Source organism: Benincasa hispida, chromosome 4 (genome assembly GCF_027475165.1).
Source record: "Benincasa hispida cultivar pf3 chromosome 4, pf3_genome.v1.1, whole genome shotgun sequence".
In the NCBI taxonomy this organism is placed as follows: Eukaryota; Viridiplantae; Streptophyta; class Magnoliopsida; order Cucurbitales; family Cucurbitaceae; genus Benincasa; species Benincasa hispida.
This window is the reverse complement of record NC_143481.1, coordinates 12,311,793-12,326,188: the sequence shown is the minus strand read 5'-3', so window position 1 is coordinate 12,326,188 and position 14,396 is coordinate 12,311,793. Positions and strand designations below refer to the sequence as shown.

Genomic DNA, 14,396 nt, shown 5'->3' with positions numbered 1-14,396 from the left:
TTTCATGATTATGTAATAGGATTTTGAGTGTTTGGTTAGTGTAATTTTATGTGATTAACTGATTAGTTTATGGATGTGATATCTAATCCAATGAAGTTAAAACTCTAATAAGTTTTAAATTTTCATTGATTAAATTTTATACAAGGATAAGATTATGGATATATATTTTGAAAAATAATGTATCTTGAAAACTTGGATTTTACATTAATATTCTAATGAAATTATCCTTTCGAAATGAAGGATTAACTCATCTCTTCAAAGATAATATCATTAGATAGTTAATAGATTTGATTTTTAAAAGGCAATTTGAATAAAGAAAAAGCAAACTGTCTCTTCGATGGATCATTTTTATTATATCATCACAAAATTGTCTTTTTATACACAGTTCCAAATACTTCTACTTTATATATATATTTTAAAGAAAGTCTTGGAACTACCTTACCCTTTTTTTATTACTTTAATTGCTTATTAATTTTTTATCACTATAATTATTTATATGATTAATCAACATGACATAGAAACAGTGATACTAAAAAAGTATATGATTCATTTATAAAATTTTGGTTCGTTGTGTGGATTAAAATGTTGATTTAATAGGAACGTCCAAGGGAATGTCGATAGAAATATCAATGTCCCAATTTTATGAAAATATCGATAGAAATGTTGATGTCGGTTCACTCATTATATCAATATCGAGATTATAAACCATACTTAATTTTCTAATTATAACAATAATTTCATTTATTTAAATTTATGTTATTGCTTTCTCGTTGTTTACAAAGTGATAGAAAAAAGTTTTTTCGATTATTAAATTCATGCTCAGCATGTTTAAACCCTAAATTATGATGTAAATCGGTTCTATATACAATTTTAAAAGAAACTAAAGAGTTTAAATATAGTTTTTGATCTTTAAAGAGTTATTAAAATTTTTATTTTTCAATAGTATTCTTCCAACTTTTAGTGAACCATATGTATAGTTCCTACTTGAAAGGAAAAGTTGAATATGAGGTATATGGAATGATTTAATAATTTATCGAAATGATTATGTTGGAAGAAATCAAACTAGTTGCCAACTAAATAAATCAAATGATTTTGAATTCAATGTAATAGTGGTAAGTTGGATATTTTTTAATGGAACATAAAAGAGATAAAAAAAATTTGTACAATAATGTGGGATATACATTAAACTTCATTTAAAAAAAATATATAAATTATCGTTAAATTAAACTTATTTTTACGAAGCATAAAATGATCGTTATAAAAATGAATGGAATAAAATACAAAATTAAATACAAAAATATTATTTTCAAAATCATCTCTACTAATTGAACAACGATACATACACACAAAAAAAAATGAAAAAAGAAAAGAAAAGAAAAGAAAAGGCCTCTCGTTTGAAATAAAAAAAACTTCCACCATACAAAATATTATCGAATCAAGCTCATTTTACGAACTATAAAAAAGTTATAAAAAATGAATTAAACAAAATACAAAATTAAATGGAAAAATATCATCTTCAAAATCATCACTATTATTGAACATAGGCACCAAAAAAAAAAAAAAAAACTAGCCATCTTCTTCTTATTCTCTCTCCCTTGGGAAAAGGAGCATTTTCTTACTTTCTTTATTATTATTATTTTTCAAAAACTTCAAATATGGAAAAGGTAAATTCAAGTGATGCAATGTAACTCAAGCTTTTCTTTTTCTTTTTTTTTTTTTTTAAATTCTCATTAATGGATTTTTCGATTTTAAGATTCAAAATTTTTATTTTTTTTTAATTTCGTAGAGCATAAAAATCTGAGTGTCCAATTTAAAAAGAAAAAGTACATTTCAATTGTTTTTTAACTATGCAAAAACAAATTGTTAATATATAAAAGTATTAAAATTATTGTTTTATTATTGTAGAAACTTTTTATCTATTTTTTTAAACAAAAAAAAACTTTAAACTAGTTTTATTTAGTTTTTTAGAAGCTTTTTAATGATTTTTTAAAAGTAATATCTTGACATCAACTATATCATAAAAATGAGACTTTAACTTAATATCATCTTAGCCGGAAAAAAAATCTAATATTAATTTATTATTTATTTACTTCGTACACATGATTTTTAAATATTACTATTATGACAAGTAATGAATAAAAGTAGTATGAAATTTTCCATACTAACATAGTAGAAATTTTTTCAATTAATCTTATTGAGTTTAACTAGAAGATTAATGCAATTTTTTAAGCTTCTAATTAATCCTAATTTGGGTACTTAATTTAAGATGTCAAGTAATTGATATACTTCAAAGATTTTGAAATTTGTGAGAAACCAAAATATTGAAATACTTCAAAGTCTATATAAGATTGGCAGGTTAGATTTATTTGAAACATTGAAATATTAAAACAAGCAAGTTCCTATCCATTAAAATCACCGACAAAGTTTCAATTTATTTGAATTTGACTGATCTATAGTTTGATTTAGGATTATTGAATTTTTTTTTAGTAGTCATCATTTTTTTAACAACTACAGTTCTACTTCTCATTTTGACTGATTAGAACATGATTTTATGTACTATGTCTTAAATATTTTTTTAATTACAATATCGTGAAGTTGAAAATCGAATCTTCAACTTTAGGAAGGATTGCATGTTTTTATCTACTTAACTATAAACTCCAACTAGAATATTTCTCTTATCAAAGTGAGCTAAGTTCAAAATGGTAATTGATATGACCTCCCTTTCCAGAAGTTGACGGTAACTCCGTTATTTTTATATTAAAAAATATATATTTCTCTTATCTAGATAATTATTATGTTTTTTTTTTTAAAATAATATTTGGAGATATATTAGTAAGTTTCATGTGAATTTTATAGTTTGAAGTTAGGGAGGATCAATCATAAGTGATAAGTGCATGTTAAGTTACAACCACAATTTTGATATGTTAGATCAAATAAAGATATTAATTATATTGGTAAAATAATAATAATAATAAATACTAATTATTACTAAAAGAAAAATCATAGAAAAAATGCCCTCCATGATTTAGGAAGTTTACAACAAACTCTTACTTTTGTTTGTTTTTAAAATGTGTAATATCAACTTCTCATTTTTTTACTTTTATACCATTTTAGTCCTCATATATTATTTTCTATTTATATAGTCTTTATAACTTGTATATCGTACAATTAAGTCCTCAAATTATATTATGAAAAAAAAAAAAGGTCTTTACAAAATTTATAATTCTTAAGTAAATGAAACAATCAAAGGAGCCTTTTCTTCCTCTAAATTAAGGTGCAATTCTATATTTCTCTCTTTTAATTTTTTTTTTTATTCCATCAAAATTTTAATATTTTAAAATAAAAGATGTGTAGTATTTAGATGTAATTTAAACTATCATCTCCATATATCCCGTCAATAATCATGAAAGAAAAAAAATAAATTTTTTAAATAAATTTATCATATAATAACTTATAATTGAACACTCCAATTTCACAGAGTAAAATGTACCATATATTTTTCATAAACGAACTAAAATACCATGAAAGTCAAAGTCTAAGAGACAAAATTAATTATATGTAAGGTTTTGGAAATTTAAAAAGAAAAATAATGAAGTAATATAGAATCGCATTTAATGATTATTTTGTGGTGTTTTGAAACATCACGACTCTCCTCAAACATTTTCTTGAAAAAAATGGATAAAGTCAAATTGTTGGTAAAAATTCTTTTATTTCCAATAATATATCTATCAAAAATAAAAGTTTATCCCACATATATATTTTACAAAAATCTTTCCATCCATCATTTTTTATGGTCAATCAGATTCGTGGTTCGAGTTTCTCTGTCTCTAATTTATATTAAAAAAATCATAATTAACTAAAATTCGAAAATATAGGAAATTACTTATTTTATATCTCGAGGTATGTTCGTAATGATTAAAAAGAATATTTATAATATAACCAATTCATATATTAATCATAATTAACTAAAATTAAAACAATATTCGTAAAGAATTCTCGTTCGGTGAACAACTAAATAGACATTTCTTTTCAAATAAATATCATATCATATGTAAGTGAATGATTTGAACTATTGATCGAGAATTATAGACTTTACCTACCAAATTGAATTGAGATTGACAAACAGAGTACAAGAGTGTTATTGAAAAATTTGAAGAATTTTATTTTAAATGTTTACATTAATTTTCTAAAACTTAATTATGTTATTTTAGTTTTCTAAAATCTAGATAAAACAAAATTAGTCTCATACCAAATAGATATTTTTTTTAAATAAAAATTTTATTTTAACATTTTAATTTTTTGTTTTTCCCTTTTTCTTTGACTATTAGACCCACTTTAACCCCAAATATATTTGTACGTATATTAATAGATAAATAAATTAACATGCAACTGCTTATATTCATGAAATAAAGCATATGTTAAACGTGAGACAGTTAGATTTAACAATACCATAGGATCACCAGTTCAACAAACATGTAAAGGCCAGGATTTTTATTTTTATTTTTTTTTCCAAAAAAAATTGAAACAACCAACATGAAAATAAAATAGACCATAAAAATAGGGATATTCATAAGAAATGACGAAACTGGAATTAAAACTTCGGTTCCTACTAAGGTTTCTGTTGGGTTAAAATCGAACTGAATCGAAATCAAAAAATATATTATATATAAAATTGAAAATCGAACATATATCCAACATTGAGTATTTTAGTTCATTTTGATTCCTAAATTGAACCGTGGAACACCCCTAATAGAAAGTGACTCCCTCAAGAGGCATCATATAAGGTTGAATGACAGAAGACCCATATGACATCAACTCTTGTTTGTGCATGGGTTCGATGGATCTCCTCCAAACCAAAACTTCTTCCATTTGAATTACCGACGATCTCATTTGCAATGTGCACTGAGCTGCTTCGTGCGCCAACAATATCATACCATTGCTAAGATATTCCAAAATGTATTGTCCCTAATACCACATTATTCCTAAAGTTTGCAATATCACACTTGACCTTTCACAAACGTTTAAAAACCAATAAATCTATAGTGATCTAAGTTTTTGTTCTAAGTTGTCACCATACTATTTTAAGTTTTAATTTGTCTTATTTTAAAGAATTTAGGGTAATACGGGATGTTTTCATCCTTATACATTCCTTCACACTACTCACACAAAAAGTGAATTAAAATATATAAAAAAAAAATTACTATATGACAAATTATAATCGAATAATTTGATAAGGTGTATGAAAATAAGTACTACTCGAGATGCACTTAAATATTTTCCAAGAGTTTATACTCAAAAGATGATTTTAAAACATGTATAAAAGGTAGGTTAGTATTACAACTTAAAAGAGTATAGGAGTATTTTTTTTAAAACATATAATTCCTTTATATATAATTTAAATTTAAATTTAGAGTCTTTTTAAATATAAAAAAATATTTATCTTTTAACAAAAAAAAATTCTAAAAAATACAAAATATTTTTGGAACTATTTACTCTAAAATGTGAATATTTTTGGGCTTTTTTATTTATAAAAATTTCCTTAATTTATTTATTTATCGGGTTTTCTTTTAAAATTTATTGCACTGAAACTTCAATAATGCCGTAGGTTAGTATTACAACTTAAAAGAGTATAGGAGTATTTTTTTTAAAACATATAATTCCTTTATATATAATTTAAATTTAAATTTAGAGTCTTTTTAAATATAAAAAAATATTTATCGTTTAACAAAAAAAAATTCTAAAAAATACAAAATATTTTTGGAACTATTTACTCTAAAATGTGAATATTTTTGGGCTTTTTTATTTATAAAAATTTCCTTAATTTATTTATTTATCGGGTTCTCTTTTAAAATTTATTGCACTGAAACTTCAATAATGCCCAGAGCCTCGCGCGTATAATCGGTTTGGACATTGACCGGACATTACGAAAGCACTCTATTAAAATGGTTAACCATGGTTACTCCAACTAACCATAGTTAAGTCGCTTCCCGGTTCTATCTAAGCTGCTCCATCACATCGGTTCCACAGAAACAAACTTAAATATTTTTTTTTAAAAAAAATCCTTATATTTGGGGGAGTAAACGACGTTAAAGATTCCGTCAAATTGGTTAACGCGGGTGGAGAAATGTAACGTCGATTGGAGAAGAGAGGACGGAGCGGGACTACCAGTGGACGGAAAAGCAGAGGATGAATCAGAGCCGCACGATGGTTTGATGAACGGTCAGAGATCCATCGTGTTGAACGGTTTAAGCGATATGGGACTTGGAAGAGCGTATAAAAACTGAGAGTTGAAGGGGTGAGAGGCCATTTCTTTGTATCATTGGGGAAGGACCTCTCTGTAGTACTTCTGTTAAACTTCCCTTCTAACTTTCTCTCTCTCTCATCTCTACATATTTATATTTCTCTCTCTTGATTTCTCTGTAAATTTTTCCTTCATTTCAAGCTTTCAAAATCATCCAAGAGCTTAAAATTTTCTTTATTTTAGTGGGTTAATCGATCTAAGATGCTCGGTTCTTTGACGAGTTTTAACGCATTGAAATGTTGTAAGAGATGAGATAATCGAAGAGGAGAATTTGAATCTGGGTTCTGTTTTGTTGCCCAATTCTGTAATTGGTTTTTTCTTAATCCGGAGTTGAATTTCCGGATAGGCGCGAGGGGGAAGAGACTTCGACTTTTAAAGGTTTGAAAAATTGAAATCAAATCATGTTTTAGGTCTTCGCTGTTCTGGGTTTGATCTTATCTTTTTAAGTCAGTTTCTAACTCTTGAATTTTTCGTTGTGCAGATAAGTATTTGAGCGATTTAGTGTTTCGTTGAGGGTTTTCTGAGAGATTTGTTACCTTTTTTGAAAGTGGAAGAAGGATTGGACTTAGAAAAATGCAATCAATTATCGGACTCTGGGATTTAGATTTACATTTCGCTTGTTTTCTGCGGTGAAAGAAGCAGATTTCTGTTCTTTGTGAGAGCTGATTCTTGGGGGAGAAAACCCAGATCAGAAATTTCAGGTACTGATTGGTTATTTTCTTTGTGTATTTTACAGGCTCTGTTCTTTCTGTTCTAATTGTCTTCGTCCGAAATTTCAGGTCTGATTTTCTTCCTATTCATTGCTACCTGCAGCATCGAATAACTATCGTTTCCTCCTCTGTTTGAATTCTTAGGCTCTAATAACATGCTTTCAAAATTTGAAAATTCGAGTTACTGCTTTCATGGGAGGATCTTCTCTCTCTTGCGAGGCATTGGGAAATCTGGATCCCCTGTTTCCATGGGAAATCGTCCTTCCTTCTTTGAGTTCTTCACATTTTCAAGATTTTCCCTCAACCTCTCTCTTAATTTCAGCCGCGAATTTCTTAGCCCAGCGCCTTCCCTATATTTATCTTGAAAAATCCAAAGCGTTTTCAGCTTTTCAAATTTCGTCGATTCCATTTTCGGATCATCGAGAAAACCCCATGTTCTGGTCTCAGACTGTTTGATGCTCTTCTCGAGAAAGGTCTTTGCAGTGTTAATGGCGAAAACTTCATATCCCAGAGCTTGAAATTTCCAAACACCTTCGCTCTGTTCATTTTTCTTCGAAACTGCAAAGATTTTCATACGAATCCAATTGGTTGCAGAGTCTGCTTTTTATCCAATTTGACTTTTGGTTCTCTCTTTGCCACTTTGATTGTTTAGAATCTTTTGGGTAATCTTTCTTCAGACTAACCCCGTCTTGAAATGGGACAGGTGGTGTATAATTAAGCAAATGGAAAAAGACCATCTCAGAATCAATAGCCATGGCAGTTTCGTCAATAACAATCTCAACGGTAGGGATAGAACCGCCGTGGACGGTTCGCTGTTGTTACGAGCGAGATCTGAGGCCGCTGCCGTCGCCGTCGCAGCCAGGCCGCAACCCACGTCGTCGGAGTTCGTGTTACAATGGGGAAATCGGAAGCGTCTCCGGTGCATGAAAGTCCAGGTCAAGGCCAAGGATGTTTCCGCCGCAGCACCGGCTCACAGAACCACCGTCCGAGTGGACCGGCGGGTCGTTAGAGCCGATAAAGACTCGATTATAACACAGAACCACCACCAGGCGAGTTCCAATCATAACCTTAATCACAGTAATGGGTATTTGAATCTCCGTCAACGGCCGATTTCTCCTCAACCGCCAGTTCTACCGCCGCCGCCAGCTCCATCTCAGCGTATTCTAAGGTACTGCCCGTTTCTTTCTCTTTTCTTCAACGCCAATCTTGTTTTTTTCTTTCATCTTTTTGATTGATCGCTCAGATCTCAGCCGATCTTTTGAGATTTTCTTTTTCCCGGCCATGGGATTCAAAATCCCGATGTAATTTTTTTTAATGGGCCTTTTTATTTGGGCTTTTTTTATGTTACAGGGCTTTCACGCACCATTGAATTTCTGATTTCTTTTGTCCTGTTGTTATTTCTAAATAATTATTTTGAACTCTTTTTAAATATAAGAAAATGAATAAAATAATAACAAAATATCACCGAATTGATTACTATATGTTTTCAAATATTTAAATTTTAGTTTGGAAATAAATCTTAAATTTAGTTCGATTGATTAAATAATAATATATTTTTTAATTACATATCAATATGTTTTCAAATTTTATAATGAAAATGTCAATTAAAATTGAAAATAAATGACTAAAATGAACCACCTTTGAAATACACATATAATTGTAGTTTAACTTATTTTGTTAAATTATAAGTTCAGTACTAATTTTCTAAATCATATATTTTGATTTCTAAATTTTTAATAGGCCGATTGATTGATTTACAATGGAGTTTGAATTTTCACTTTTATAACTGTAGATTAAATTTATGAACTTGATGTTTCAAACAAATAAATACAAATTAAAAAAAAAATTAATCATTTTTTTCAAATATCAATGGGAGGAATAAATGAGTGAAAATAATTGCCATTAAAGTTAATTGAAACTTAGTTTTGGATCTACACACCCCCTTGTTGAATTAAAAAAAAAAAGTTAAATTATTATAAAAAAAAAATTATATAATTGCAACTTGGTTTTGGGGTTTGATGAATGATGAACCAAACATTGAAGAACGCAATTTACCCCCGTTGATTAGGACACGTCCTTCATTGCTTCCACGTGTCATTATCGCTGTGGAATAATAGCCGTCGGATCATAGATCGCAGTGACCACCGGTGTCCCTCAGATCGGCTGTCGCAGAGTGGACACGTAAGCTCAAAAATTGTAGATCCAACGGCTGATAATGAGGCGAGGTAGTCGTGATTTGAAAAGACAGGTTTGTCCTTAAAAAACTGGGCCATTGAATGAAGAAGAGAGACGAAGTCCCCCATTTTATACGCAAATTCTAAACCAGATTCCCCCAACAAACTCCAACATCCCCAGAGGTCATTCCCGTAATTTCAGCCCACGAACGTAAATAATTAATTTCTTTTTTTTCCTTTTTGCCTTTTTCTTCTTTAATGTTTAACCTTTCAATCTTTTATGAGATTTGTTTTTTAGGCTTTTTGTTTTGGTAATCTGCGTGTGTATGTATGTGGGGTTGGACCCTTTTTTTTTTTCTTTTTTATTTTAAGACTTTTTGGTGATACTAAGTAGTAAACAAGACTGAGAGTATTTTTCTTTCCGGTGGGCTTTAATTTCATTAGGAACTCTGAGATTTCCGGTACGATGAGACCCCAATCCAACGGCGGTGTCAGAGCAATTACTTCTCCGGACAGGGCGGCGCCGGATAAGAGACCACCGTCTCATCACGACCACCACCATAAATCCGCCGCTACCTCCGATACCAAAAAGGGTGGGTCGTCTTCCGGCAGCGGAGAAGCCCTAGCACCAGCACCCCCGCAAGCGCTGCCGATTTGGCCGCCGAAGTTCGTTATAGCTTTAACGAACAAGGAGAAGGAAGAAGATTTCATGGCGATCAAAGGGTCAAAACTGCCTCAGAGACCCAAAAAACGAGCCAAAATTATTCAACGCACCATCAATGTAAGCAAAAACCAATCCACTCTTTACTCTTCCTTTTCCAGATTCCTTTTTTTTTTCCATTTTCTTTTTTTCTTACTTAATTACAAACCGATTATGCGCTATTATTATTATTTATTATTGTTTCTGTTTTAATTTTCAACCCTAATTTTCCTCACAAAAAATCCCCATTTTTCACCAAATATATTTCAATTGAGATTAAATTATATGAAAAGAGAAAAGAAAAAAGAAAAGAAAAGCGTGGGGGGGGGGGGAGGATATTTTGGGGGAGTCGGAGAGTGTGTGTGTGGCAATGGAAGGTTGGTGGAATGCCACGTGGAGAGATGTGATTTGACTGTTATTACCAGAAATGAAGCCACAGTGTGAGTGAATGAATGGGCCAGTCAATTAGTAACCACCGACAAATACGGGGCCTGGGCTGAGTTGTCCCATCGTGGCGTGGAAGAGTGGGGGAGTGATTGGGTTTTTCTGTAAATAATCTTTAGATTCAAGGCTACTTTTGTAATTATGTACTAGTTAGTTTTGTTGGTCCCTCTATACTGACCACCTAATATCTTTGTTCCTTTTTTTTTTTAAAAAAAAAAAAAAAATTTGTAAAAAGTATTAATTTATTTAATTGTGTTTGTTTTGGTTGGTGGTGGCAGCTGGTGAGCCCAGGGACGTGGCTATGTGATTTAACGTTAGAGAGATACGAAGTAAGGGAGAAGAAGATTTCTAAAAAGGTATAATTTTACTCGTATTATGTTTTATTATTATTATTTTTTCTTTTGGGGTAAATTTGTAAATTTGATTTTATTTTTATGTGTTTGAATGCAGAGACCAAGAGGACTCAAGGCAATAGTGAATATGGAGTCGGATTCGGAGTGAGAAAAAAAGGGGAGAGTTTATAATACAAAATGAATTTAGACTGTTTTGTTCTGATTTGTGGAGAAGATGGAAGTTTATATGTGGATTATATAATATAAAATATATATATATATATATATATAACTTTTTGTAGATTTCTCTTGGCTAATTTTAGCATAATGAAATTGTAATTATTCTAATTTTCTAGTTATAGATTGAAAATAGAACAAGGCTCGAAGCTAGCTACATTTTATTTTTGGATTAAGCAACCAAGTTTAAATCTCTGTATAATTCGAATCTCTTTGAAATAATTGTCCATCACTAATTGATAATTAATTAATGGTAATGGAAGGCAATGGATTAAAATAAAAATAAAAATAAAATAAAGTTGAATGATTTTTGACAGCTGGGTTTGATGGGGAAGGCATCAAGGGGATTGTTTATTTGGCACTTTCCATTATGTGGCATTTGACGCCCACCGTTCGATTTTCTGTGCAGTGTGCAGCCTTTTATTATATAATAATACACACACTTGCCTACCTAATAAGACGACAATTTATCCCCAAAACCCAAAATCGGCATAACCCAACTCATATATAATTTATAAATTTTATATATTTTCAATTTTTCCAAATTAGTGTGTTTAATTCTTTTAGGGAGTGGACTGAATTTTCCTTTTATTGGCCAAATAGGACGAGTCCACGCCCTGTTTGTTTTTCTTTTTTCTTTTTTAATTTTTATATTGTGTGTGTATATATTAATGTTATTTAAATTGAAGACATGGGTATTTGAGACTTTAATATTTAAATTGTATAATATGCGTTGGTAATATTGAAACTTAAGCATTTAGACGTAATTGTTCGACATTAAAATTGCACATTTGTGAGTCATTTTCAACTTGTTAAAATTATTTTTGGCATGTGAAAATCACTTCCAACATAGCTTTTATCACTCAAGTTCAATTTAATATTTAATTTTACTCTTTCAAATATAATTTTTTATCTCATTCAAATTGATTTTGAATTATTAAAAATATGTTTTTAGTGATTTTGAACATGAAAAAAAATGATCTAGCTATTTCAGAATCACTACCAAATATGACCTATTTATAGATCGATATATGTAATATTATTGTTTTTATTAGGTTATTCAATAATATTTCTTTAAATAAAAATTATATTGAAAATTATTCATTCAAATATATAGTTTATGAGAAAAAATCATTGTATTTAATTTAAGAGAAATTCTTATAAATAAAAAAATTCAAAAAATATTTGTACTTTATAGCAAAAAGTTCAAAAAATGCTTTGTATTTTTGTAATTTTTTTTGCTATAAAATGTAAATATTTTTTTATATTTAAAAAATCTCCTTAATTTAATTTATTAAAAACAAGGGGAATAATGTGTGCGTGTTAAAGTTCACTCTATCATTCAAATTTAGGTGGAAACAAAATTATATAAGACATTGTTTCTACTATTTAATAAAAAAACATGGGACTTCTTTTTGGATATAACAAATTTTAGATTTTGTGATATAACAAATTTTAGATTTTGTGTGGTCTATTTAGTGATTAGGGGTGTTCAAATAATCCGACAACTCGAACAACCACTATCCAACCTAAAATATAAGGATTGGATTAGTATTGTTTTTGGGTTGAATTAAATTTTTTCTATTTTTATTGGGTTGGGTTGGGTCATGGGTTGGCTAAAAAAATTTTGGATTGACCCATCCCAACCCTAATTTTATATATATAAAATAAAATATATTACATAATTTCTCTTGGTTTAAAATTTGATTATGATTAATTTGTGAATTTTGAATTTTTTTTTAAATTGTTATGATATTTGTCTTTATTTAAAGTTTGCAATAAATATCTTACATATGAATTTTAAGGGTTGGGTTGGGTTAGACTTGGTTTTTCTTGTATATTACTAGTAGAGATCTACCAATGATGGTACAAGTTTATCAAGAGTCTGTCGGACAAATTTTATTATATTTACAATTTTTTTAAAAATATTATTGCACACCTAATTATTATCCTTAAAAATACTATCCAATACAATTACTCAATTTTTTTTAATTATAATTATTAAATATATTTCCTAAAACTTTCATGTTGTATTTAGTTGATCCATTTTTCAAATTATAATTAATAATTCTAGTGCTTATTTGATACTTTTATCTGTTCAAAAACCTATGAATACAATAATAAAATGATTGGAAACCTATTAAACATTTTAAACAAACTTAAAAGTTGATAAACTTGTGATTTCGAAAAACAAACAAATTTCATGTTCTTTCAAAACATCTGCATAAGAGTTTCAGGTTTTAGTTTTTTTGGGGGGGTCCATGAAGAATATAAAAAGATAACCCAAAAATAATAAATAATAAATAACCCAAAATGAATCCAACTTTGACTTGAGCATCACAAAGATTACAATAGAATTTTTTAGTGGACAACCACAGATCAACCAATATACCATTTTATTTGTTTACTCAATTGTCTATATGCTTTGAATTCCTTCTTAGAGAAGGAAAAAGCTAAAAAGGCAAGCATGTTCTTGGCATTAATTCTTTAGCTGTAAATTACCAACCACAAAATTATTGGCAGCTTTCCCTTTCAGGCTCATTAGTCATAGCACATGCCTCACTGCCCCACAATTTCTACTTCAATTGGACTTGTGTTGGTCCAATTTCATCTTTGAATTGCACAATTGAATAATCGCCAACTTCGGTTATAGAAAATGTTTTATGATGTATTTTTTCATCTCCGAGTTTTAAATTTAAATCTCCTCTCTTCCAGAAGAGATCAAATCTTATGAAAATTACCAGGTTGTTTTGGTTAAGCATGAAAAATTATCGGTAAATAAACGGAAAGATCGCAAAGAATCTCAACGTTATTGTTGCAGTTCGATGTCCAGAATCCAGATCGATAATCAGCGAGTTCTCATATCAATGCAGGAAAGAGTAGAAAGAATAGATTTAAAAAGAACGAAACAATTTATTTACTAATCATAACCAACAAGATATAGCACAATCGTGATCAAACCAACACAGCCTGCATTCTATATATAAGAATGTGTAAACAAAAGAGGTCCTCTGTACCAAACGTGTAGAAATTAAAATCCCTTCGAAAACGTCTAAAACAAATTCCTCCACCCCAAGGTTACTTCAAGAAATAACAAAAAAGCAGAGCACGAATAGATGGAATCATGGCAAAATCAATCACCATATCAGGAGGCCGATACCTCAGATCCTGAGAGTAGATCCGAAGGCGAGAGCAACGAAAGAAGCGATGCAAGCGGACACGAACGACGGAGCAATGGAGGTGGCAGGGGAGGCCGGGCTGGGGGCCGGAGCCTCCTGAGCGGCGACGGAAGCGACGGCGAAGATGATGGCAATGAGAGCCATGAGAGAAACTTTGGAAACGGCGGCCATTGATTCAGAGATATACGGTGGTTAGGGTTCCGACGAGAGGGATTGAAAGAGGAGAGACTGAGAGAGGACCCTTTGTTTGAAGTGTGAAATAAGAACGGTTGAAGGTGATATATATATAGAGAGAGAGAGAGAGAAAGTCGGGCAGGTG

General features: G+C 29.9%; 1 protein-coding gene across 1 annotated transcript; it reads left to right on the top strand.

Annotated features, from left to right (window-relative positions):
- Positions 1–6,025: 6,025 nt before the first annotated feature.
- Positions 6,026–11,009, top strand: LOC120075985 (uncharacterized). Its single transcript, XM_039029750.2, has 6 exons — positions 6,026–6,679; positions 6,783–7,002; positions 7,715–8,179; positions 9,630–9,966; positions 10,608–10,685; positions 10,780–11,009. The coding sequence occupies exons 3-6, from the start codon at positions 7,734–7,736 to the stop codon at positions 10,828–10,830; spliced, it is 912 nt and encodes a 303-aa protein (XP_038885678.1). The 5' UTR covers positions 6,026–6,679; positions 6,783–7,002; positions 7,715–7,733; the 3' UTR covers positions 10,831–11,009.
- The last annotated feature ends 3,387 nt before the right edge of the window (positions 11,010–14,396 follow it).

What these genes read in the sequence shown, in the direction of transcription:
- LOC120075985 (XM_039029750.2), top strand. Translation starts at nt 7,734, where the DNA reads ATGGAAAAAGACCATCTCAGAATCAATAGCCATGGCAGTTTCGTCAAT. An exon ending in CCATCTCAGCGTATTCTAAG is followed by an intron (nt 8,180 to 9,629) that starts GTACTGCCCGTT and finishes TAATTTCATTAG; the next exon opens with GAACTCTGAGATTTCCGGTA. An exon ending in AGAAGAAGATTTCTAAAAAG is followed by an intron (nt 10,686 to 10,779) that starts GTATAATTTTAC and finishes GTTTGAATGCAG; the next exon opens with AGACCAAGAGGACTCAAGGC.